This window comes from Octodon degus, unplaced genomic scaffold (genome assembly GCF_000260255.1).
Source record: "Octodon degus isolate 3935 unplaced genomic scaffold, OctDeg1.0 scaffold00061, whole genome shotgun sequence".
Lineage (NCBI taxonomy): Eukaryota > Metazoa > Chordata > Mammalia > Rodentia > Octodontidae > Octodon > Octodon degus.
Window position 1 is genome coordinate 5,986,179 of NW_004524637.1, and position 25,167 is coordinate 6,011,345.

At 40.3% G+C, this 25,167-nt stretch overlaps 2 protein-coding genes across 2 annotated transcripts in view; both read left to right on the forward strand.

Annotated features, from left to right (window-relative positions):
- Mei4 (meiotic double-stranded break formation protein 4) overlaps positions 1-25,167 on the forward strand; it is a 201,324-nt gene that overhangs the window by 159,728 nt on the left and 16,429 nt on the right. The gene's annotated exons all lie outside the window — the stretch shown is intronic.
- On the forward strand, positions 15,946-17,194 carry LOC101568170 (lupus La protein-like). Its single transcript, XM_012515399.2, is given in 2 exon segments — positions 15,946-17,006; positions 17,008-17,194. Coding segments are annotated over 2 exon segments (1,215 nt in total). The 3' UTR covers positions 17,162-17,194.

Genomic DNA, 25,167 nt, shown 5'->3' on the forward strand with positions numbered 1-25,167 from the left:
GAACTGTGTTTAAAATAATCATGATTACAAAGCAGGCCCTAAAGCTTGGAATTTCTGGTTATTTTTATACCTGTAAAACAAAGCTCTTGTCTATGTTGAAGGTTACAATAGTACGTCTTTCAGAACCTTGAAAATATTACAGAGGCCTTCCAGGAATGTATGATGCACTGTAGTTATTCAAATATCTTTCAAAGATCTAGAGCAATATTTTATCAGTAAATTGATTAAAACCTTCCAGGTCCTAAAATTCTCACTTGTAGATTTGGAAATTGTGTTACAAATTGAACTCTTAATGTCAAATAAAGGAGAGTTTAATGTAAGATAATAAATAAAAATACATAGCTCAATAATTTAATGTTTTTATTCCAAAGTTTAAGATACCTGTTGCTTGTACCAGAGTATTTTTATATTATAACAATGACTCTACCTGAATGAGTCTGATAATGCCTGCCACATGTTGGGGAAAGAAGTTAGAACAGTGATAGTATTGACGACATTAGGAAGTGGAAATGGTTTCAAGACCTCCACATTTTTCCCTTTTACATTGGAAAAAGCATCAAATACACAGAGCTTTAGCAACCATGACTAATTAAGCTTCGCGGAAATACACAGTCTGTGCATTTTGAACTAAAGATGTAGTGCAGTGCATGCTTGTGCTGTGAGGAACCTTACGGATTTCTTTTTCCTTGTCAGTGGGAAACCAAGCAAAAGTGATCTGTCACCTGCAGTTTGGGTTTCCCACCCGGCAGGTGTCTGCCGGTAACTGCGCGGCAGGGAGGGGTTGCTTTCTGTGTGTACCTGATTGCTAAGTCAGGAAGGACTGGCCACGTTCTCTCACAAGGTAGCTTCAGCACAGTCAGATCGTACATGTGTTTTTACTTAGTTTTTCTCATTATTTCTGACTCATAAAAATGAACTTGTTTTTCAGAAAATGCAGTTTTTCCACAAAATTTTAAGTCTGTGTAAGTCTCCATGAGTCCCTAGATATTTATTTATTATTTATTCTTTATTTAGAAGAAGGAATAATTTATTAGCCTGATTCTTCACATTATTGAAAATCTATGTAATTTATATCTTGAGTTTCTACATTTAATCATGTAATGTGCTTGGGAAGTATATCAGTGTTTGGAATGTTTTCCACTCTAGAAAAAAATTCAATTTCTAGTTATTTAGGTAATGCTGATTTCTTTCCTTTGGTTTATGATATTTCCTTTCATAAATACAGAGTATTTTTCATTGGTTTGCCTGTTCTTTATATTGTACTTCATACGAGTTTAGTTTTCTTAACTTTATTAAATATGTTAACACCTATCATTACAATGGCTTTTTGTATGGATTATCTTATTTCTTTTATTTATGTATGACCTTGAAAATAATTCTTTTAAATTCAGAAGTAGCATTTCATGGATTATGATGGAAAACTTTTGTTGAGTGCAGTGTGCCCTTAAAACAACATTCTTATTTCTTTTTCAATCTCAGAATACATTTTTTTTAAATTATGTGTTTGAAACAAGAAGTCTTTGTGATTTATAGCTCCCATTATTTACTTTTATTTTTTCTCATCATTTTTCTTTTCTCCCTTTCTATTCCTTATCACATGAACTTCTTGAGATTTTTATCTTTCTTGTTCATTTCAGTTTTTCTGTTGGAATGTATGTCTCTTATAGTTCTTTCCTCATTTCATCATAGTTGCCTTTCGTTTTGCCTATGCTTTAGATCATTCCATTTTTATTGCACTCTGTTTTTGATGATTCAGAGCTTGTCTTCTCATCTTTTATTGATGTGTAACAGTGGGTGTGTGTGCAAGTCACTGAGCATGTGACGCTGCTTCCTCTATTGTTTTCTATAATACACCTTTTCAGTCTCGTTCTGTCTTCTTAGTTTACTGTTTCTTCTGTCACTCAGTATTTTTCAGAGGCTCTGTGTTTCTTTATTGCTTTTGTGCTTTGTTTTGTTGGATTTTTTTTTATAATTGGCTTTTGACTTCTAATAAAAGCTCTAACAAGGATATAGCATTAGGACTAATGGAGGATTTCCCACGATCACTGTAGGAATTGTTCTTAGATGCAGTGCAAATCTTTTCTCTGCTCCTTTTCTGGATGGTTAGTCATGGTACTCAGGTTCAGTGCTTTTTGGTTGACCTCCTGGTGGCCATTACTGTTGCTCATAGTGCCTTGAATCCAAGAGATAAAGCAAAACTGGTATTCTGAGTATGGATGATTCTAGGGCTGTCTCAGCTACTTTTCTCTTGGTAAGAGAAAATATCTGATGCCCAAAATTGAGGGAAGAAGGGTTTGCTTAGCTCACAGTTTATGGAGGTTTCGGTCCATACTCAGCTGACTCCATGGCAGAGGCATCAGCTTGTGGTGGCAGTGGTGGGGACAGCAGAAGCAGCAGGAACAAAAGAGGAGGAGAAAGAGTGAGCCTCGTTCTCTCCCTTGCATTTGTATTCAGGCTCCATGCCCAGACGTGGGGGCAGCGCTGATACCCATAACCCTAACACTGGACCTTGAATCAATCACTAACTCTAGCACCCGCCCCACGACTACAGGAGGCCTTGGGGCACAGCCAGACACAAAACATAACAAGGGTCTCTTCTGCATCTCACACTACTTAGAGCATTAGTGTCTCTGTCCCTGCCACAGTGTTTGGTAAGTCCGGGAGAATTCATTTTATTTTTATGTATTTGGTAAAGGGTCTCAATATGCAGCTGAGACTCATAGAGATCCTCCTGGGACACTACTCTGCTCTCAGTAGCCAGCCAGGTAGACCGGAGATCGAACCCTGGTCCTTCCATAGCTTGTGTTTCTAGATCCAACTTACTCAAATTGGGCTTTATCTTCTTTTGCTGTTTGTACTGGGTAATACATTGTGTCAGCTTGAGAAGTTTAGAAGTTTAATTGAGTGGCTCAGCAGGAAGCCAGGCTCTTACTCAGTCCTGTGCAAGAGAAGGGCATGAACAGTGTGTGGGTTCTGCAGCCCAACCCCAGGGTACCTGCTTATAATACAGGAAAGGAGAGAGGCAGCTACCGCTGCCTCCCCCTGTTGCTCTTGTTTCTTTGCTGTCTTGCTGCCTTGAGCCGCTGCTCCTGTGCCATGCCACCCAGTCTTGGGGTCAGCTGAGTATGGGCTGAAGCCTCCAAAACTGCAAGCTCTGTCAGCCTCTCCTGTCTCAATTTTGGCTGTTGGGTATTTTGTCCCAGCAGTGAGAGAACAGTAATGGGGACACTGTTCTAGGTTCTTTGGTGAGTAAGTGGAGAGCTGTGTGTGCAGAATCATCCTCAGTGGGAGTCCCTAGCACCCACAAGGGTCCGGTGCTATACCGTGAGCTAAAGGAAGTGAAGGAGAACCAGCCAACTTGTTTTGGTGAGTGAATGAAAAATGGAAGGTTGTTTATATAAAGAAATAGTGTTGCCCTCTGTGAAAGTTGTGGGGCAAAGAGGAAATCACTGTGAAAGTTGTGGGGTGAAGAGAAGTCGCTGTCTCCAGGAAGCGCTGTTGCGAAGGAGCCAGACGCGCAGTGGGGCCTGAGCAGGTCTCTGCCTGGGGCCTCGGGAGCAGCTCTGAGTTGACACCGAAAGAACAGCTCATTGCTCTCTCTTTGGCTGTCCTAACAGCAGAACGCTAATTAAAACTGAGTGTCTCTTCTTTGAGGATAAGCTGCTGCAGTTTTATGGCTGCCATGATGAAGTCAGTTAGTCAAGGAAAAGAAGTCCTCAGAACCATTTTAGGATGGTGAAAAAAATTCTGAAGGTATTTTAATATCATACCTTTTCCAGATTATTTTTCTTTTGCTCTCAGTGGCAAATAAAATCATAATAATTCTGAATAATTTTGATGCAGTGAAGACCTAGTGCTTCTTTTGAAGAGGTCTCAAAGCACCCTAGGCAGGAGCAGCCCTTTCCTTCCCACTCCCATCTGTGCTGTATACATCGACACATTGTATTGGAAGCACTAACGTAGAGGTCAAATCCTATATATGTCAGCTTCCTTGCAAGTACTGAGGTTAACAGAAATGTCTTGCCTGTTGTTGTTTTCGTCTTATTCAGGAACAGCAGCCGCAACAACTATGTGTATAGTGTAGGATGTTTGTTTGAAATAAAAAGGTGGTAACTGTGGCACCCACATGACTGGGTTACTGATTCACTCAACTGAAAAGGAAAAGAAAGAAAAAATACTGGAAGCTGCTGTCTCTTTATCAATTTACATTTCTTTTTGCAGGTATCTTTTGACTTTTAAAAACCATGATTTAGGGCAAGATACAAATATGAATTTCATTATATTTTTATGAGAATATAGCAGATATGCATAGTGCATAGATGATACGTGAAAAAGTATTTATTGCAGGAATAGAAAGCAACTAACACTTATTTTGTTAGGAGTTCTGGGGAGTGTTCTATCAAGTGACAAGTTCAGTGAGTACAAAAAAGAAATAGGAAGAAGGAAAGCTGCGTTCCGAGTGAAGTTTGAAGCTGACACACTTCTAGTCATCAATAGGAGCAAGTGTAAAGCTCTTCACAAGTGAACAGGCCAAGAAATGGTTGGTGGGGCAGGGCCTGAGTCCATCTTTGGAGCTGGGGACCCAGACAGTGTGACCACACCAGCGTGGGAAGTGAGAGGGGTACTGGGAGTCAGGTCCCTGATGCCCCTGCTCAGTGCCAGCAGGTGATAGACACATCAAGGGCAACTTAATAAGTGAATGAAAGGTGAAGAGTCAAAACCCTGTAAAGGAGACAGAAGACCACTTTAGGAATGCCTCGTTCAGCTCTGCAGTGGACCACAGGCTCAGTGGGTCAGGGCCTCAGGAAGGTGGGTTGGTGGCTGTGACCTGGCACACCAAACGGCCTGCTACACATTCTCTTTGCTGAATAGACAGGCACCCTTCAGAAGCTCCTCTGTGTAGGAAGTGTGGGAGGGCAGGAGTACACGGCAAGGAGGCAGGGGCAAGCTCATCCCTGCTTGTGATCTGTGCTGCTGCGTGCAATGTTGTTCTGAGTATGACCTGTAGTTTCCTTTTGGACTAAATTATTAATCTTGTGATACTCAGTTGTTGCTAGTAGCTGAGTGTATTTTTCAATGTCCTGGGCTAAGAAATATGGGACCCTCACTATTTTAGTTGTGAAAAGAAGACCTTGCAGGAGCACCCAACCCAAAGTAAATCATCAATAATTATTCTGAATGAGCATACATTCACACACACCCTTAAAAAATTACTGATGAGGGCTGGTAAGATAGCTCAGCAGGCTAAGTGCCTACCTTGACAAGTTCGATCCTCCATCCCGCATGCTGCCCTGGCCCACCCCCAGGGCGCACTGAGCCAGTATCCAAGACTAGGCGTGGTGGCACACACCTATAATCCCAGTGCTCAGGAGTCTGAAAACAGGCGGATCACTATGAGTCCGAGATGCATAGAGAGACCCTGTATCAAATACATTTAAAAAAATAAGATTAGTGATGAGACAGATCTGTGTATTTAAAATATTCAGATCTATATATAATGTTAGTATTTTAATGTAGAAAATAAATTTAAAAAGATTTAGGAAAAAAGGAAAATTTGAGAGCGTGAACTTAGACCCAGCAGGCCCAAGTGGCGCTCACCCAGCCTGGCACTTGAGTGTGGTTGGCGCTCTGGCCAGGCGTCTCTATGTGCTTTGCCTCCAAACAAATGCATGCACCATATTCTTGCTAGTAATGTTCTTAGTGATCACGTGCTGACTAACCTGTGCTCTGTGGCATTAGACATAGGTGTTAGCTTCATGTGGGGTATGTTTTGTTGAAACTGCTTAGCTATGTTCGAAAAATGGAATAAGGAAAAATGAGCAATGGAAAGGAGTTGATGAAGTCCTGTGCTTACACAGCCTTGGTAGTGGTAGAGCTACAGCATGTAATGCAGAGCAGACCAGCACTTGGGTGTGCTTAGAACACTAAGCGATGATCTCATGCGACTTTCTCTAACAGATCAAGAAAACCACTTTGGCTCAGTCACCAGATACTCACTGTGTAACGTAACACTTTTTGAAGGCCATTTTATATGATAGTAAATTAACACTTCAGTGTTTCTATGAACCTTCATATCAAGTAGCAGATTGATTTTAACCTCTTAGTGAAGAACACATCTAATATTAAAGTGTAAAAGTGGTGGCAGAATTTAGAAAAAGTGACAGCAATTTTATTTCCACTTTCATCTTAGATATGTACAAAATGGTTAAGCCTGGGCATGGTTAAGTATATTATGTGTTCTATTTCAGGTAGACTGCAAAGCACTAGCAAATTGAAAAGCACCTATAGAAATTGAAAGCAAGGAGTAGAGAAGAAAAAACAGTTGTAGCTGCTAAAACAGGCGAACTTTTACTGTAACTATCTAGGTACCTGTTTGGCCTTTTAACAGCTTCGAGATGACTTCCAACTCAAATGCAGCATACTTTCTTATTTGTAAATGGGCGTGGGAAATCATTTAGAAAATAAATTGAGCATCAAAGCTGTCTACCAAGTGAGCCAGACAAGGGATTCAAATATTAATAAGGTTAAATTTGGATTTTCACTAACTTCTATTTTATCTCCTTTTTTAGAAACAAACATGGGTTTTGAACATAATAACCCTGCTGTGTATGGATTAAAATTTCTTTTTGTTAGGAAGCTCAGCAACCCTCACTCCATGTCAGAAAGTCGCAGATTCCTGGGGCCTGGCAAGTGCTAGAAGTACAGGAGCAGTCACAGAAAAGCGGCCGGCTGTTGAAGCCTGCGTCACCCTAAGGACCCTTTTTGCTTAAAATATTCATACCATATAACCAAAAAGATAGTTTTCAAGATATTTTTTTTCAAAAAAGCTTGCAAAGTACCTTCTACTTTCACACAATAAACTAATACATAGAAGTTGACAGAAATTTATATTCAGAAATACAAATGCTTATATTGGGTACTGGAGATTCACAAAGCAAGAAAAAAATCTGCTCACTTTGGTCAAGAAATCAAAATTTCTTTGTTATTTGCATTTTAATAGGCATTACTAATTGTTTTGAAGATGCATATTATCTAACTTGCTTTAATTTTTTGTTTATTTATAATAGAAAAGTAAACATTGCTCATAAGCCAACTAATTCATTCATTAGTGTTATCTATAAAATACATATTGCCTTGACAGTTCTGTATGATTTTTTCTTTGGTAACAGGAATCGCACTCAGGATGTTACACTTGCCAGGCAAACACTTATTCCACTGAGCTCCCCAGCCCCAGTTCTGTATGATTTGATTACATTTTGATTATGTAAAATATGAAAATAACTTGTAAATATCCATGCTTGACCTGTGGACAAGGAAAATAGTCAATTCTCTAGTATAATCTAGAGCTTGCTTCTATGGTCTGTGTTTGCCAAACCTAGCTCTTGTGACAGTAAGAGGTAAACCCTGTGGAAAGTGACTCCGTTAGGAGGTGGAGACCTCAAATGGGGGTTAGTGCCCGTAGGAACGGTCGTGGAGGGAAGAGTGTGTTTGCCCTTCTGCCACACAGGCACTCAGCTCTCAGGTCCCTCTGTCAGGTGTAATGATTTGGTCTTAGACTTCCTCGCCTCCAAAACATGAGAAGATTTCTGTGGTTTATAGCTACTCAGTCAGTGGTATTCTGCTGCAGAAGCATGATCAGACTTAGGACACAGTCACGCATGTTTCAGTGGACTTCCAATAGGCTTCAGATAAATGCTGCCTAGAGAATAAGAGATTAGGCTGTCACAGGGAATTCCAGGTGGAGCACTTGGGAAACTTTTGGACCTCTAGGTGGGACAATCTGTGTGTCTTGTTCGTTCACCTCTGATCTTCACTACCTCATGGGAAGTGGACAATAAATATGTACTTTTACCCTGAGTGATGTAAGATTTGAAATTTATGTATATTTATATAATTCATATTATTTTATAAAAGATGCCTTGTAATGTATTTATTTATAATTAGTATAATCCGTACATAATTCCTAGTTCTTCCTACAAAAGACCTTAGAGTGTGAACATAGCATGGGCATAGCAAATAGGAAAAAATTATATATATGAGGCAGAACATGAACAGAGACAATGAGAAACACCGGATAGGGTTTTCTTAGTGTTAGCTGATCTGAAGCCTGAAAGGTAAACTCTTCCCATTCTGAAATCTTAAAATCCATTGGGTGCATTTGCATTGTGAATTGGTAGTTGGCTCTCCAACTCCGGAAGTGGCATTGGCTCGCCAGCTTCTGTACACTTTCCAAATGCTTGACACATTTCATTGCACATATAAAAAATTACGTATGTTAATATTGCCATTGATCTCATCAGAAAAGTCTTTGTAGTGCTGGGGAGATGGCTCAGTAGAATAAGCCCTTCCCTGGCAAGCGCAAGGCCTGAGTTCAAGCCCCAGTTCCACCACAAAAAAAAAAAAAAAAAAAAAAAGTTGTATATTTTGAAACTGCTAAGTCCACTGTGATTGTTACAAGTTTTTCACACTTTTAATTTGTGCCTTAAAGTTTGAATTTCTCATCAGCAAAAAGTGTGGTCAGTGGTTTTCTTTAAAATGGCCATCACATTTCATGCACAGCTCTCTTACTCTTTCAAGAAAAAGTGGTATCCGTGTGAGAAGCACGTAGTCCGCCTGGCACCCCAGTCACCCAAGTGGTTTTCCTGGAGAGCAGCTTCGCATGTCAAGCACCGACGCAAGCGCCTTCTGTGCCCTCCCTTGTGTTACGCAGATTGTTAGAAAGGTGCATGCGGAAGGCTTACAGTTAATCACATCAGTAATTCTTACTGCTCTGGGACGTGCCTTCTTCTAGCCACTATTTCATTGCTGCCTTTTTGTGTGCACTGCTTGCTGCTTAGTGAAGGAAACTGATGAGGTGCGCTTTGGTGCCATCACCGCTGCAGTCTCAGTGCTCAGGCGGGCTGAGGCAGAAGAGTGACACTTGGACTCCTGCCCGGGTGGTGTAGTAAGGTCCTGCCTCAAGTCTGAAGAAATACTTGCCCAGCAAGCGCATAGGGCCTGAGTTCAATTCCCGGTTCTGCCAAAACCACACAAAAAGGGAAGCACTAGGAGGGGCTGTGGACAGACCTCAGCAGGAGGACACCACTTTGCTCAGTCTCTAGTCCTGGAGTGAGTGAGTGAGTGGCAGCATGCATGCCTCACACCTCTGGAGACAGGGAGTCCAAGGTGAAGGTGCTAATGCTGTGTTTTGTTCCAGGAGTGACACATTCTCGTAGCGTGTGTGCACGCATGGTAGAGGGAAGAACCAGGTGGAAATGTTTTAAATGGCCGCTAATTCCATTCTGTGGGCTTTCACCTTATGAGTGAGTTACCTGTTAAAAGTCTTGGTCTCCTCATGCCATCCTATTAATTTTTAGTTTTTAACTGACTAGTTGTAGGCATTCTGTCACTAAGTATAGGAAAAATGGTCCATAAAGCCAATGAGTCATATTAATGCCAGTTTAATATCCGACTCTAAGACCTAGAGCATCGTTCTCTAGACTGTTAAATCTCGTAGAGTCATAAAACATGAAGGAGAACTAATGATGCTCTAGACTGATCCCTGAATTTCAGTAGTGAAAGGCAAAACCCTGTAGGTGCAGTAATTTGTCCACGGTAGTTAAGCTTAACAATACCCAAAACAAAAGTGCTATTTTTTTCCTCTGTAACTTAAGATATTGTGGCTTTTGCAAAAGATTTTTGGTATTTCTGAAATGCTGATCTCCTGTTACCTCAAAGATGGCATCTACCCTACATAATTTAGAGCATGAAAAGCATGTGAGACAACAACCTATTGCTTTGAAACTCCAGGAAAGATCAAGGTGTGAAGTCTTTCTGTGAAAATGCTGACATTCTTATGGGAGAATTAAGTCCAAAGCAGCAACAATCTGAGGTCTTGTATGGGTGTCATGATAAGTGTATCCAAACAGACATTGGATTATGTTAGAAAAATAGAAATTGTGGCTGGAGATATAGCTCAGTGCTGTAAGCACCTTCCTGGCAAGTGCAGAGTCCTGAGTCTGAGCCTTGGTTACAACAACAACAACAAAAAAGAACAAGAACAGGAAATGTGACTGTGGAGGCTAAAGAAGTACAGTCTCAGTGACAGAACTGCCCCCCTGTTGGAGAGGAGGTAGTCTTGATGACCCTTCCAAAGACCACCCTCTGTGGGAGTGTCCGAGCAGTAAGCTCTTCTGGCTAATTGTATTGTTCAAGCTCATGGTACTCCAGCACTGCATGCACAGCTGTGGATCTTAGAGAGATGCTTGTGAATGCCGTTTCCTGCTGGACTTCAGGTGAACTGGAGGCTGGGTTAGTGGTGAGTCAGTGTGATTGTGAGTTTCTTTTATAAAGTAAATCCTTTATCATTTTATTTTCTGTTTCTCCTAAAAACACAGAATAGGTGAGAAATAGAGAGTCATAAAACATTTGCATTTTGTTTGAGTTTTATTGAAAATTACTGGACTAAATATGGTATATGATAATTCTTTGGAAATCATAGTAAAATTTAAATGAATGTCATTTGTGTAAAGGAGAAGTATCTGACAAATGAAAATTCACTATGTAAATATATGTATTATTAATCAGAGTGTTTAGACTGAAAAAATACTAACTTTGAGATTTTTAAAACACCTAATTATTTGAATTTTAACAAGTGCTTGGAAGATCACTTTTACTGTTTTTATATACTATAATCAAATGCTCAGGTTTAAAAATCATTGCAGTAAAAGACTCATTACCATTCATTCTCTTCAAAATCCTCCCTGTCACTTTGACCACACCGAACCCTTGATTCCTGCCACTCTCTGAAGCGCTTCTGCAAATCTTCTTTCACAGTGTTATGAGGTATGGCCAAAATATGGTGAATGCAGCTGCCCAGCAGAAGGGCAGCTTGCCAAAATAGCCGCCTTCTTCTCCACATCTGGCTTCATACACTTCTGACTGTTCCCAAATTCAAAATGACTGAAAGGTAAAATTTGAATTATTTGGGACATCGAGGTAGCCATGACAGGGCAACTAAAGACACTCATGAAAGAGGGTTTCTCGACTGCTTCAGAAAGTGGAGAGAACAGTGAGATGACTGTTCAGAGCAACAGAAAATATTATGAAAAGGATTGATAGTACCTTCTCATTCACTGCCATGAATGTTTAGTTTAGACATTCACCATCTGTTGCTTTTTTGTTGCTCCTGATGTCATGTATTCGGTGATTCATGCGAACTGCAAGTCTCAGAGAAGGCCTTGAGGTCTCCTTGGAGATCACGGTGTAGCTGCCCTGACGATCTGCATAGATCATTGCGTCGTAACCTGCTATTGTTCAAGACCCAGTTGCAGATCACGTGACCAGTTAGACATCATCCTGTGGGTAGCTGTCCCATTAGATCTCAGTGCATGAATTAACTCATGGGCCTTTAAGAACTATAAATTATTATAAAGGAACTACATCTGACAATTTCCAAAATTCCTTCCATACCTTTACTTTGTTTCTCACAGTAACATTGTAACAAGCACAACTGGCGTTGGAGGTTCACACATTGCAGACGAATAAGCTAACCTTTAGTACCATTATTAATCTGCAGAAATATGTGAATCAGAATTTTCTAATTCAATTCTCTCTGCAATGTATATTTTCTAAAGTTATTGTAAAAATCTATGGAATTCAGTCAGCAAAATCAAAGGGGAGAATCGATAGCGACTGCTGTGTGTGCCTCTGTTGTTCAGCTGCATTGTGATTCAAGTGGAAATGGAGCCACAAAGCAGTTCAGAAAGACTCAGCAAGCTTTCTGGTCAGGCATGTCACTGGAAAGCCTTCTATTCATACTCGATAAATGTTAACACGGATCATAAAGATGGATTGAAGCACTATAAAGTGATTTTACTTAATTAAGCATATTTTCATTTTTCATAAGCAACATTTCACATTCTAAGCTGGGAGGTTCTGACAGTGCCTTACTGCATTTCAGAGCACTCTGTTAAACCACTTAGGAAGTTCTTATGTACATTCCTCACATTTCTGCCTTCGGGGCGCATGTCCCCTTACTCTTTGCGCTGCTGAATCCCTTTCTCCACATCTTACCACCATGTCTAGCTGCTAGTTGCTCAGATAACAGAACCGCCCATGCACATGTGGCTGTGCCAGCGGTAGTGTCCGGTGTAGAACCCTCCCTGCCTCACCAGCCTCACAGAGCTTATGGTGACCGTCCGTCTGTGTGGCTATGGTCACCTCGGTGCTGGCTCTCGCTTTAGGTCATCTCCGTGTGTAGGTGTTGTTTCATGTGCTCTTTTGATTGGCCATGTACTGTAATTTCAAAGGATTGTGTATTATAAAAAAATTATCTACTTGTTAAAACTTGATAAACTTACCTGCAAAACAGTCTAGGCCTGGCTCTTGCATTGAAAAGTTATGTTTTGTTTTTTCTACAAAAGTGATTTTTCATGGTTTTGGACTCTTAAACTACTTTCTTTTTTTTTTTTTTTTTTTTTTTTTTTTTTTTTGCGGAACCGAGGATTGAACTCAGGCCCTTGCACTTGCCAGGGAAGAGCTTATTCCACTGAGCCATCTCCCCAGCCCCTTAAACTACTTCTTATGTCAAAGTGTCAATTATATTTTCCTTGAAAAATCAAATATTTAATAGATATTTTAACTTCCATGTCATAAAATTTTTATCTTACAAATTTTTATTCATTTCTTACATATGCATTCTTTCTAAATCTTAGATATGTGTGTTTTCAGAGAGGCTGCATATAAAGCCAGTTAAGCATGCATGGGTTCAAAATCTATTGTAGGAACTATGATTTAATATGCTTACTGAAATCTTTAACTTCTCTAAGACCAGCTTCCTCATCTGGTTAATGGGCATTATTTCAATGTTTATTTTAAAGGCTTGTTGTAAGAATAAATAGATACAGTGACTATAAAGTGCTTTGCTAGTACCTAGCCCACATGAATACTGAAGTGAGCCCTTATGTTACTTTTCTTACTAGAAGAATTAGTATTATTAATCATCATTTTCATAGCTGGATCAGATGGTTGCTTGTCATTACTGTGCACACCTCAGGAACATCTAGTACAAAACATCTAGATGAGAGTGTTTTCTGCACCTTACACTTCAGTGGAGAGAACCACCGGGAGGAAAAAGTATAGACACACAACTATGTCAGTAATACTACAAGAAAACTCACAGTGGGCACATGGACCCTGTGGGCTGTATCATAGGGAGGATGGTCAGTCTGGGGCTAATTTATGTGCCCCTCAGGTTCAGGTGCTGAGTGAGCAAATCCCAGTGCATCGGAGTATGACAGTGCTCAGAGGTAAAACCTTTGAAGAGGCGATTAAGTCAAGTCTGTTAGGGTAGGCGCTAATTCCACCTGACTGGTGTCCTTCTAAGTAAATTGGAACACAGAAACAAATGCTAGGGACATGGAACACAAAAAGCACATGTGCAGGCCAGGTATCTTTGTCACTTTTTGTCACCAAGACACACGCTCAACATCTGAAACATAAGGAAGAAGTAGCAGACTTGAGCTCACTGTCTTGGTCCTTGGTCATCTCACTCCAAGGTGGAAACAGCGTGGTAGAATAGTGCTGACCCTCTCATGGCAGCTTGGAAGCAGAGAGGAGGGGCACATGCCCGTTGTCCGCCACCGAGCCCCACCTCCTAAGGGCAGCAGCTCTGCACTCATCTGTTCTCTGCTGTGCTTATCACTCAATCCCCTTCAAACCCAGGAGGCTTTGGAGCACAGCCCACAACTACAGCACAGCACAGGGAGAGGTCAGCCCTCCTTAAGCCAAAGAAAAGATCTCTGAGTATCCAGGCTTGCAGGTACCTGGGTCGTGGCCTTCCAGGATTCAGAACTGTGACAGAATAAACATGGGTCCTGCGAGCCCCTCAGCCTGGCATTACCATTGTTGCTCCATCGCAGCACCCCTAGCACAGTAATTGGGGCTTTGGGGGATGAGCACTGATTCTCCACCATCTCTGATGTCCTGCTGGGCTGTGGGCGACAGCAGGGCACTGCCTGCAGAGGGGCTGTGCTGTGGGCTCTGCTCACACATGGCACAAAGCAAAAGGCAAGGGCTGCAGTGTGCACCAAAGAGCAGGAAGGAGAGATGAGAGTGGAAGAGGCAGAGCGGACATAGGCCAGATTGTCGCCTTCAAATATAAATCTTCCAGTGCTGTTTCTTTTCTCATTGAGAAAGAATGTCAGGGAGAGTAAACAAAGCAACCATCACTTGTACTGCTGAATGTCACTGTACCTCCTAGAGCTGTATGTCCAAACTGTGAAGTTAATTAGGTCTGTCCCTAACTCTTTATAATTCCATAATGACTTTTTGAAGGCATCAAACAGAGAACTTTAGAGAAGTGTTATTAGAAAAGAGATAATTATATGTCACTCACACTATTCACAAGTATGACTGTTTGTAAACTATAATTACTCTCTGAGAGAAACCATAATATGCTGGTTCTCATCACATTAAAAGTTCCTTTTTTATAGCAAATACATGTAGTTTCCTAGAGAAGCTTGTGTCTTAAATGTGTAATCAATACTTGCCATCACACTGTTTTCTGATAATAAATTATTCAAGCTGCTGCTTTTTTCTAAAATATCTTCTACAGTATGATTGGTTTAGACTAAACACCAGTGTAAAGTTTGTTTTGCAGAAGATTTCACAAGTGAGTTTTGCATTTCTGGCAAATGTTTTTAGAGGACTTACTAACGATGCTGCTGCATGTGCTGCTTAAAATATTTAAACACTTCACACAACGGTTGGATATTTTTAACATTCAGAGCATTGTGTTGGTTTTGATCATCGTAGAGTTACACAGCTGGAGGTGGCTTAGTGGATTTGTGTATTTCACAGCCAATTCCACTTCTAAAAATGGAGTGAAACCTCAGGGGAAAGCCAGAACACTTGCAGGACCACAGAGCAAATGCAGAGCAAGGAGAAGAATTAGAATCTCAGATTTCTTATATTCTTTTGTCCTCTCAAAAATAAATATGTCCATGTTTTAGAATGTACTTGAAAAATTATATTCATGGCATAGAATAAACTCACTTTGAGATGTTCTCTCTTTGCTGCATCTTCCACAAGAATGAAGGCCATTCTTAGCAGTTAGACGGTGGGCATTCCAGAAAATGTCGACATCACTCTGAAAGGTCGCAGTTATTGTGAAGGGCCCCAGAGAAACCCTGTGCAGGGAATTCACCCACATCAGTGTGGAACTCAGCCACCTTGGGAAGAAAAAGAAGAGGCTCCGGGTTGACAAATGGTGAGGAAAAAGAAAGGAGCTGGCAACCGTCCGCATGATCTGTGGCCATGTGCAGAGTATAACCAAGGGGTCATGCTGGGCTTCCTTACAGGATGAGGGCTGTGTGCTCACTTCCCCATCAACGCTGTTAATCAGGAGAATGGGTCTCTTGTCGAAATCTGGAATTGCTGGGGTGAAAAACACATTCATGGAGTTCATATAAGGGCAGGTGTTGCTTGCTCAGTATCTCAAGCCCAGAAAGATGAGCTAATCCTTGAAGGAAGTGACATTGAGCTTGTTTCAAATTCAGCTGCTTTGATTCAGCATGCCACAACAGTCAAAAACAAGGATATCAGAACATTTTTGGATGGTATCTATGTTTCTGAAAAGGGATCAGTTCAGCAGCCAGATGAGTAGGATCCAAGAGTTAATCCAACCGTGGAAATAAGCTTCTTGATTGTAAAGCCAATCTGTGATATTTTAATGAGACAATAAAAGATCTTTATTGATTTGGAAAAAAACTCACTTTGAATTCAACCTTATTTTGTGTCGATAAATACAGAAACCCCAACATACAAATGGAATTTGTTTTCTCAAGAAATGTTAATATAGGAGCGCGTTCGTGAGGCCGGCGGCGCTGAGGAGTGGGGCGGTCTCGTGGTTGCTGGTGAGCCTGTGGCGCGCGTGTGGGACCACGGCCCTAAAGATTAGCCACAATGGCTGAAAATGGTGATAATGAAAAAATGGCTGCACTGGAGGCCAAAATCTGTCATCAAATTTAGTATTATTTTGGAGACTTCAATTTGCCACGGGACAAATTTTTAAAGGAACAGATCAAATTGGATGAAGGCTGGGTACCCTTGGAAATGATGATAAAATTCAACAGGCTCAACCGCCTGACAACAGACTTTAATGTAATAGGAGAAGCATTGAGCAAATCTAAAGCAGAACTCATGGAAATCAGTGAAGATAAAACTAAAATCAGAAGATCTCCAAACAAACCCCTCCCTGAAGTAACTGATGAGTATAAAAACGATGTAAAAAACAGATCTGTTTATATTAAAGGCTTCCCAACGGATGCAACCCTTGATGATATCAAAGAGTGGCTAGAAGATAAAGGTCAAATATTAAATATCCAGATGAGAAGAACATTGCACAAAGCATTTAAGGGATCAATATTTGCTGTGTTTGATAGCATTGAGTCTGCTAAGAAGTTTGTAGAAACTCCGGGCCAGAAGTATAAAGACACAGACTTGCTAATACTTTTTAAGGAAGATTATTTTGCAAAGAAAAATGAAGAAAGAAAGCAAAATAAAGTGGAAGCTAAACTAAGAGCTAAACAAGAGCAAGAAGACAAACAGAAGTTAGCAGAAGGTGCTGAAATGAAATCTCTAGAAGAAAAGATTGGCTGCTTGCTGAAGTTTTCAGGTGACTTAGATGATCAGACCTGTAGAGAAGATTTGCATGCCCTTTTCTCAAATCACAGTGAAATAAAATGGATAGACTTTGTCAGAGGAGCAAAAGAGGGAATAATTCTATTTAAAGAAAAAGCCAAGGAAGTACTGGATAAAGCCAAAGATGCAAATAATGGCAGCCTACAATTAAGAAACAAAGAAGTGACATGGGAAGTACTGGAAGGAGAAGTGGAAAAAGAAGCTTTGAAAAAAATCATAGAAGATCAACAAGAATCTTTAAACAAATGGAAATCAAAAGGTCACAGATTTAAAGGGAAAGGAAAAGGAAATAAAGCTGCCCAGCCTGGGTCTGGTAAAGGAAAAACAGTTTCAGGGCAAGAAAACAAAGTTTGATAGTGATGAGGAACATGATGAAAATGGTGCAGCTGGACCAGTGAAAAGGTCAAGAGAAGAAACAGACAAAGAAGAACCTGCATCAAAACAACAGAAAACAGAAAACGGTGCTGGAGACCAGTAGTTAGTTTAGTGAACATTTTTTTTTAAATTCATCTTAGGTTTTAACGGCTGCTTTTTGTCTTTGGAGGCTTTTAAAAAGAAAACCAAATTAGGTCCACTTCAATGTCCACCTGTAAAAAAAGGACAATATATATTTTTTTGTTTTTTTAACTTGTCTTTTCGTTGTGTTATCCAAACACATTTTTTAAATGTATAGTTCTCTGTGTTCACATGATTCAAATATCAAAAAGGAAGATTCTTCCACTAAATTGCCTTTGTATTATGAGAATGTATTAGTAAAAAATAACAAAATATATACTGTATAAAAAGTAAAAAAAAAAGAAAGAAATGTTAATATAGAAAGTTGAAGTTTGTCTTTTGTGAATCACAAAGGAGAGAGAGAGGGAGGAGACAGTGCCTGGTTCCAGACTGCTTACTGTTAGAGAAGAGGGGCGGAGCTGGGTCCTAGCCCCTCAGTGCCCTTCACACTGCGTTCTCCATGGGCGCCGTCACCCTGCTTTCCCTTATAGGGCTGTTCCTAGGACCACTGTCCTACAGACGGCCCTGTCACAGAGTGTCCCTGTCTCTTTCCATGTCCCATCACTGTGTTCATCTGTCTCGTGGTGCTCTCACTCTGAGCATATGTTCAGCTGTTTACTTTCTCCTTTTTCCTAGAATATAAACTCCTGCAAGGCACATTTTACCTCTTTGAAGTTCAGCACCATACAGGCCCTGCGTTGCATGTAGCATGTTGTAGGCCATGAGGAAATGTCGTGTGAATGCATAGCTTTGTGAGTATAAGACTGCGTGGCTGATGTGAAGGAATTATTTGTGAGCAAAATATGGTCCAACAAGGCCTTTTGCTTTCAGCTACATTTGACAGGACTGTGAAACATCTGGGACTCTTCAGATCACATTGTAAGGGCACAGAGTTGTCAGATAAGCCTTGAAACGATATGTGAACTAGTCTTCAGGGTGATATGGAGCTGTAAAGATACAAAATTTAGAAATCTTAGAAAAGAATTTTTATTTTCGTTAATATGGAATATATACTACATGTTTTGCACTAATATAAATCTCTTAATATGTTTATATGGCAAATTAACATGTTGAAAATTTTAATAGTATTAATTTCAGTGAAATGCTGGCTTCATATAAGATATGTCTTATATCATGTGGCCTGCACCACTTAGTCTAGACACTTTTGAGTAATTCCTAGTCTGTGACATGTACCAAGCCACATAACTCAAGAGCTTATCTAGTTGACATCTTCAGAGAAACTGTAATGCAGCAAGATTAAAGGGTTCATCTACTTGAAGACCGTTTTTTTGTTTTACTGATGCATCATTGTCCTCGCTGAATCAACCAACTGAGAGTGGAATTTAGGACAAGAGGCAGTGCCTAATTCAGAGTGGTTAGAGACTTAGTGGGTGAGAATCCTGGGATGGGTGTGACCCAGGTCACCCACACTGGGTCTTTATCTGCAAGATAAACTAATGCTTTGTAGTTTTAAGAAGAATTTATATGTCAAATACCTAGCATGGTATGTTACCTTCCTCTACCTTTCCTGAATTATTTCCTCTCCTGTTGTAATGTCCAATGACAGGAACCTCATAATGTTGCTGCCAAAACAGTCTATGTTGATCAGTCATTGAGGTTATAAATGATTAATTTTTAAAAACACAAAGCAAGATAGTAGAACAACTCCAATGACAAAATGTCTCAATTTTCTTAAATTAGGAATAGAGGAGCCAGGGAGATGGCTCAGTGGAATAAGCGCTTCCCTGGCAAGCGCAAGGGTCTGAGTTCAATCCCTAGTTCCGCAAAAAAAAAGGAGTAGAGATAGAAAAGATGTGACAGAGAGGGAAAAAGAAGGCAAAGAAGAAAGAGAAAGATGCATAATTAAAATGTCAGGATTATGCTCATTAGTATCTTGTGGACACTCCTTTGTGAAGCAGCCAATTTAAGGCTGGAGACAGGATGTGTGACATTTCAGACAAAAATGAAGTTTTAAAGTCTAATCTAGTAAAAGTATTCAGAATGCCCATTTTAGGGCCATCGAGATAGGTCAGCAGACTAACTGGCTGCTTAGACAAGCATAGGGACCAGGGTTCCATCTCCGATACCACATGCTGCATCGGCCCTACCCCTGGCACGCTGAGCCACCCTCGGAGTCCGGGCGTGGTGGCACATGCCTGTAACTGCACATCTGGGGAGGCTGAAAACAGGAGGATCACTACTAGTCCAAGCTCCGTAGTGAGATACTGTGCCAAAAACATAAAATAAAAAAATTTAAATGCCCATTTTAAATTTACTTATTTCCTGCAGACATATATAATCTTTTCTGTCTGAAACAAATAATCACATTTAGTTGATAATGCTTCTAGCTGCAAAAAGGATTGTGCGTTGTGTGTCCTATGAAATCAGAGCTGAAAGAAACAACAGGAAGACTAGGACTCCCTAACTTGTCTCACTCCAAGTGAGTCCTGAGACACTGAAACTTCTCCCATATATTGAGGACTGAAAACAGGCTAAGGAATGTGCATAACTAATTATATGGAAACAAACTGCTGCTAACATCACTTTCTTGACAGAGTTTACATAACACTAGTTGGTAGTATCTCAGGTGAGGGATCAGAGAACAACAGGGTGCCTCCAGGAATTACTGTTATCTGTGACCTTGTCTCCCAGCTTGTGGGAATTTATGAGGACAGTAGGTCTCTTTGGGCTCTGTTTCTTGCTCTTTGCTCCCTGTGGACATATCACTACATGTGTGCCTGTGTATTATCTTCATTTTTCATTCTTAATCTCTTAGGATCTTTCCAAGTTGTGTTGATATGAGCCCATTAACAGATGGTGTTGCTCAGATGTCTGTGGCCGAATGTTTCAGAAGTAATCCTTGACAGCTGAACTGCCGACTGTCAGAAGGCAAAGCCATTATGCCTTTTGCCCTCATCTCAGCCAGCTGACAGGAGACAATTTCCTTGCACACTTGGGCTTAATGACTTTTCGTGGATTACACATGTAACCAAGTGTATGGCTGGACGTTCAAACTTAAGCAGCCTTCTTACACATTCATACTCAGAACTTCATCTCTGGCCATCTGCAAATGACTTCTTTGGAATGACCACTTGCTGCGCATGATGGAAGCACTATACAGGTTGTTCTCCTAATTGGGGAGAGTAAAAACAGTGTGATCCAAAACAACTCAACTGTCATTTTGGAATTTCACAGAGTAAAGGGGCCTGCAAGATGCTTCAGGATGTGAGGATGATGTTCTTGCATTGTTCTTACTGAGGCATACTCACAAAGATGTCCCTGAATGAGCACAGAGTTCTCACCACATCATAGAATGGACATGCCCAAATTGTAATAGGTAGAACTGGATGGAAGTAAATGAGAAGTGCTTGATGATGTTCAGTCCTTTGTCATTAATGAATTTTAGTAACAAAGGTACCAGTTAATTTACAGTGATTGATTCCAGGCTTGATCCAAGTCCTGGTGGTCATCTGGAGACGCACCATTGCATTTCAGGGGAGACTTGTCCTCTTGGGCTTGTGCATTCATTTTTCATTTGGGTCAAAGAAAATAAAATAATTATTTTGTGATCTGAGGTACCACTTTGAACTGACAAAAAAAGCAAATTTGTAATACAATATTGTTGACTATCTGTATCCCAGACAAATAATAAAGTCGTGAGACCTGTGAATACTACAAATAATTTGGAATAAATTTTAGCTAAAGTACACATAAAATAAAGACATGCTTCTAGGTATTCATAGGATTAAGTATAATATAAAATTATGGAAATACTATGAAAACTTAAGTGATCATTTTTAAAATTAATCTCCTGATGCAGTCCCGATGCCCAGGAGGTCAAGGCAGGAGAATAACTGCAAGACTTTCTACCCGCCGCAGCAAGTGGTCATTCCAAAGAACTCTCGCAGATGGCCAGACGTGACAGTTCTGAGTTTGAATGTGTAAGAAGGCTGCTTAAGTTTGAACCTCCAACCTTATACTTGAGTACAAAGGCAAGGCCAAAGATTCCCAGTGCTACGTAGTGAGTTTAAAGCCAGCCTGATGCATGGGAAGACCCTGTATCAAAAAAAAGAAAAGGGGGGAGAAAGTTAATTTCCTAAAATTAATAACCATTAGCAATGTTTGAAAAATGTAAAACCCTAAATCATAAATTGCCACTTTTATACTGTAGGTTTTAATTTCAAGCAATCGAAAGATATCTGTTCAGAAATATATTGTTATTTTGTCGTTGTTTCTTTCCTTTTTGAAAAAACTACTTCAAAAAGTGAATTTCATGCCCTGCTATAGCAATTATATATAATATATACTACATATTATATATTATATATTAGTAGGCTGGACGATGTGGAATTTCTGTTTCAGTTGGTTATCAAACTATCAAATCAAAAAATGAGATGTGCCTCTTGCATGATGTAGCAGGAGGCTGGGTCTAGGACTGGGTGTTATAGAGTTTGGTACACAACTGATACCCAGGCCTGCCCTATGACGATATGTATAGTATGGCAACTACAAACAGCGCTGAAGAGGAAAACCACTTAAAATCACCTCAAAAATGATTATCTGCTCTAAAATTGCTAACTTAAAAAAAATCAGAATCCATTTTATTCACTGATTCTAAGTAGCAGGATTGCTAAGGAGGTCAGGTATTTCTTTGGTCTGACAAGGACATAACGACAGCCTGAACATGAGTAACCTGGAACAGAACCCAACAAAATTGATTTTCCTTTGGATTTAAAATTGAAAAGCATAGGGGCCGGGGAGATGGCTCAGTGGAATAAGCCCTTCCCTGGGAAGCGCAAGGGCCTGAGTTCAATTCCCGGTTCCGTAATAAATAAATAAATAAATAAATAAAATTAAAAAGCTTAGATAGAACTTCATTATTAAGTAAGTATATTAAATATGAGAGTGTTTCTTGTTTATATGCTATGAATATTTTTAAGGTATGAGTGTCAACTGTGTGTTTCTAAAACTGATTCAATTATTCAGAATTAAAAAGTGATGGAATCCTCATGCATCATATATGGAGGAAATTCCACGTACACTGACTCCACTTAAGCCAATAAAGCATAGGGCTCCACTTCTGCCACATAAAACATTAGGTATGTTATTTATCCCCCGTTCCACATCCAGCTTAAAAACTGGTACTTTGTGAGTCTGTGCGAAAGGCTGAATCCCTGCCTCATTTTTTTCCACAACTGTGATGTGACAAAGAGCACACTTTTCTCCATGGTGAGAGTAACAAGTCTTTCTCCTCAGCAGCCCGTTGCAGGATAGAAAGCGAATGTCCCCCAGTGCCCTCTGCAGTCTCACCGTCTGCTGCTGCCTGAGTGACTGAGATGTGTATGTGTGGCGAAGAAAAGCCGCGCCAGGAAGGATTGCCAGGCTGCACAAGGCCAGAGGCTCACAGGCTCTGCGTGCTCGAATGCCCTTCCTGGGCACTCAGGGCTTTCACATTCTGCCCTCAGAGTCCATATTTGTCCCCACAGAGTGGGGTATGGACTTGGAATTCAAGGACTAGAAACCATTAGGTCTCATTAAGGAAGCCAGCCCAAGACAGGCCTTGAGCAGTTGTGTGTTAGGAAGAGATTTTAAGGAAGAGATTTTACCAGTGATGAAAAATAGTAATGTCACTGTAAACAGCATAACAAGCAGGCAGAAGTAACTGAGAACAAATGCAGCTCACAGAAAACAGCATCTTCCCATCCTGTACTGTAAAGCGATGGCATGACTTGCCATTTACACAGTCACTCTGCAGCTGCTCATTTGCTGGCTGTGTGCATGAGAAATCCTGTGGTGTCTTAGTGGCGTCATTTCAGGCCCTCACATGTTGCTTCTATGACTTTGTGCTGTTATTTGCATAGTGACTGTGTTATTTTTAATTATAAGTTTCAGAGGAAAATGAGTAAGAATGTTCCATCTTTCCCAAAAACTTTGCTAAGCACAAAAGTATGAACAGAAAGAACAAAAAAGCAGTTTTTGCTTACTCTGAAAGAATACTCAGCAAAGTGCTCTTGACCTCCCGAGTGACACTGGTTATGAAAGGCGCTGCTGCCCCTCCTCCCACTGCACTCCGCAGAGGACTCAGCATGGCTTTGAAACACAGGGACAGACTTCCAGTCCTCCTAAAGGCTCACTCTGCACCGGCACCCAGGGAACAGGGCAGGAATTTTCCTTCAGGACTTAACTTCTCGTAACAAAGTGGTTCTTTAGCACTAGATCTGAAATTTTAAAAGTCCTCCATTTGGCAAAGGTGACGGACTTTTACATGGTTTTTAATTAAAATTTGAAATGCAGCCATAGCAGGGATTTATCATTTCTTTGGGATAAATGTGTTTGACTGATGTATATATGGCCCTGGACATTTTTAATGTTTGAAAGTAACAGATTTATTTCTAGTGATTACTGTTTAAAGATCTTAAACTTATGTGGGCCATTTTTATAACATTCATCTTATTAATGTATTCTTCAGAATATCAATTCTCAATAAACAAACCAAAGCGTTCTAATGTTTTGAAAATACGGAATTGACAGTGTGCTGAGAGCGTGGCCAGTGCGCTTTGTGCTGGTCTCGGAGACGTGCAGGCTCCACGCTTCCTCGCCATCCAGCCAGAGCCCATTTGGCAAGCACCGCCAGGTGTAATACTCAGCAATGCACACTCTAGGGAAGTACCCAACTGTTTAAAATTTTTATGCGAAATCATTGCCAATGAAAGTTGAAGTATTTCTGGTATAATGACTCTTAACTGATTTGTGTAATATTTTAAATGACTGCCTAGATTATTTGTGGAAAATCATGAATTCAGTCATGTAGCTCATTGGGTTTTTCTTGTAAAGAACTCTGTCACGTGGCTTTGCAGCTTGGCTTTAATAGGAAAAACATGGGTTTGAATCAGCTTCAGGATCTCACTGTTGCTCACATTGGGTAGTTATAGGTGTCCACTTTAAGGATCTCCTGTGCTGACTTCCATTCTGGTGGAAAGACTCTGAGCTGCAGGAAGTGAACAGCAAGAGGCATCTTACTAAGTAGTCCAGTAGGAGTGAGTTCACTGAAGTGCGCAGTACAGGCCGGTGTTTCATTAAATTTACCTTACATTTTGATTTCCTTAAATCTTTTCTGTGCATCACATAATTCGCCCAGCTTTAAAGTACACTAGTGTTCTCTAACTCATTACGACTGTGATGCAGAATAGTTCCCAACAAGACAACCCTCATCTCAAGAGTTGATCGCATTGGATATGAGATAGATACAAATGTTAGCAAGTTCCCAGTCCCGAGTGCAGCACTCTGCCTGTATGATATGACACTAAGGAAAGTGGTATGTTTATTTCGTTGTTTAGTCTAAAAATATGAATCCAGATCAGACACGTTAGGTGCCAACGAGGGTAAGGGTCAGAGGATTGGGAGCATCCTGCCTGGTGCCTTCTGCCAGGCTCTAGGGTGCCTCACCCTCTCGGAAGCTCTGCCCAGCAGAGTTACTGAGCGTCTTTAGCAAGGTTTTGTTCTCTGGATGTGCTTCACTGAGTCATTAATCACAATGAACTCAGTCCCCACCATTTGCAATTTCGAGAACCATCCTTGTGTTTTAGTTGTGTAGAGTTAGGTTACTCCCTTGGAGAAACATGCATTGATACGTAGCTCCTTTTCCATTCTCCGAGACTCCGAAATTTTCATGTCTGAATTTGTAGATTTTGTCTGCCTTTTCCTTTGCTCTTTCAGAACTGTGTGCCCTACATGATTAGTCAGATATTTTAAAAGCTTCTGAATAACATGTTTTTCTTACTCAACTCACTTTTTAGGAGTATTAGTAGGGATTTTCTCATATTAATTACATTTAATGCTTTCAATCTCATTATCAATTAGATCCAGCCAATATGTTTGTGTTTGAATTTGAATAAAGATGTCTCTCTAGTGTTAGCAAAATAACTTAGTTTCTAAATAAAGTAAAATTTATTGGAATTTCAGAGTAAAATTAATAAAAGTTATATTTAA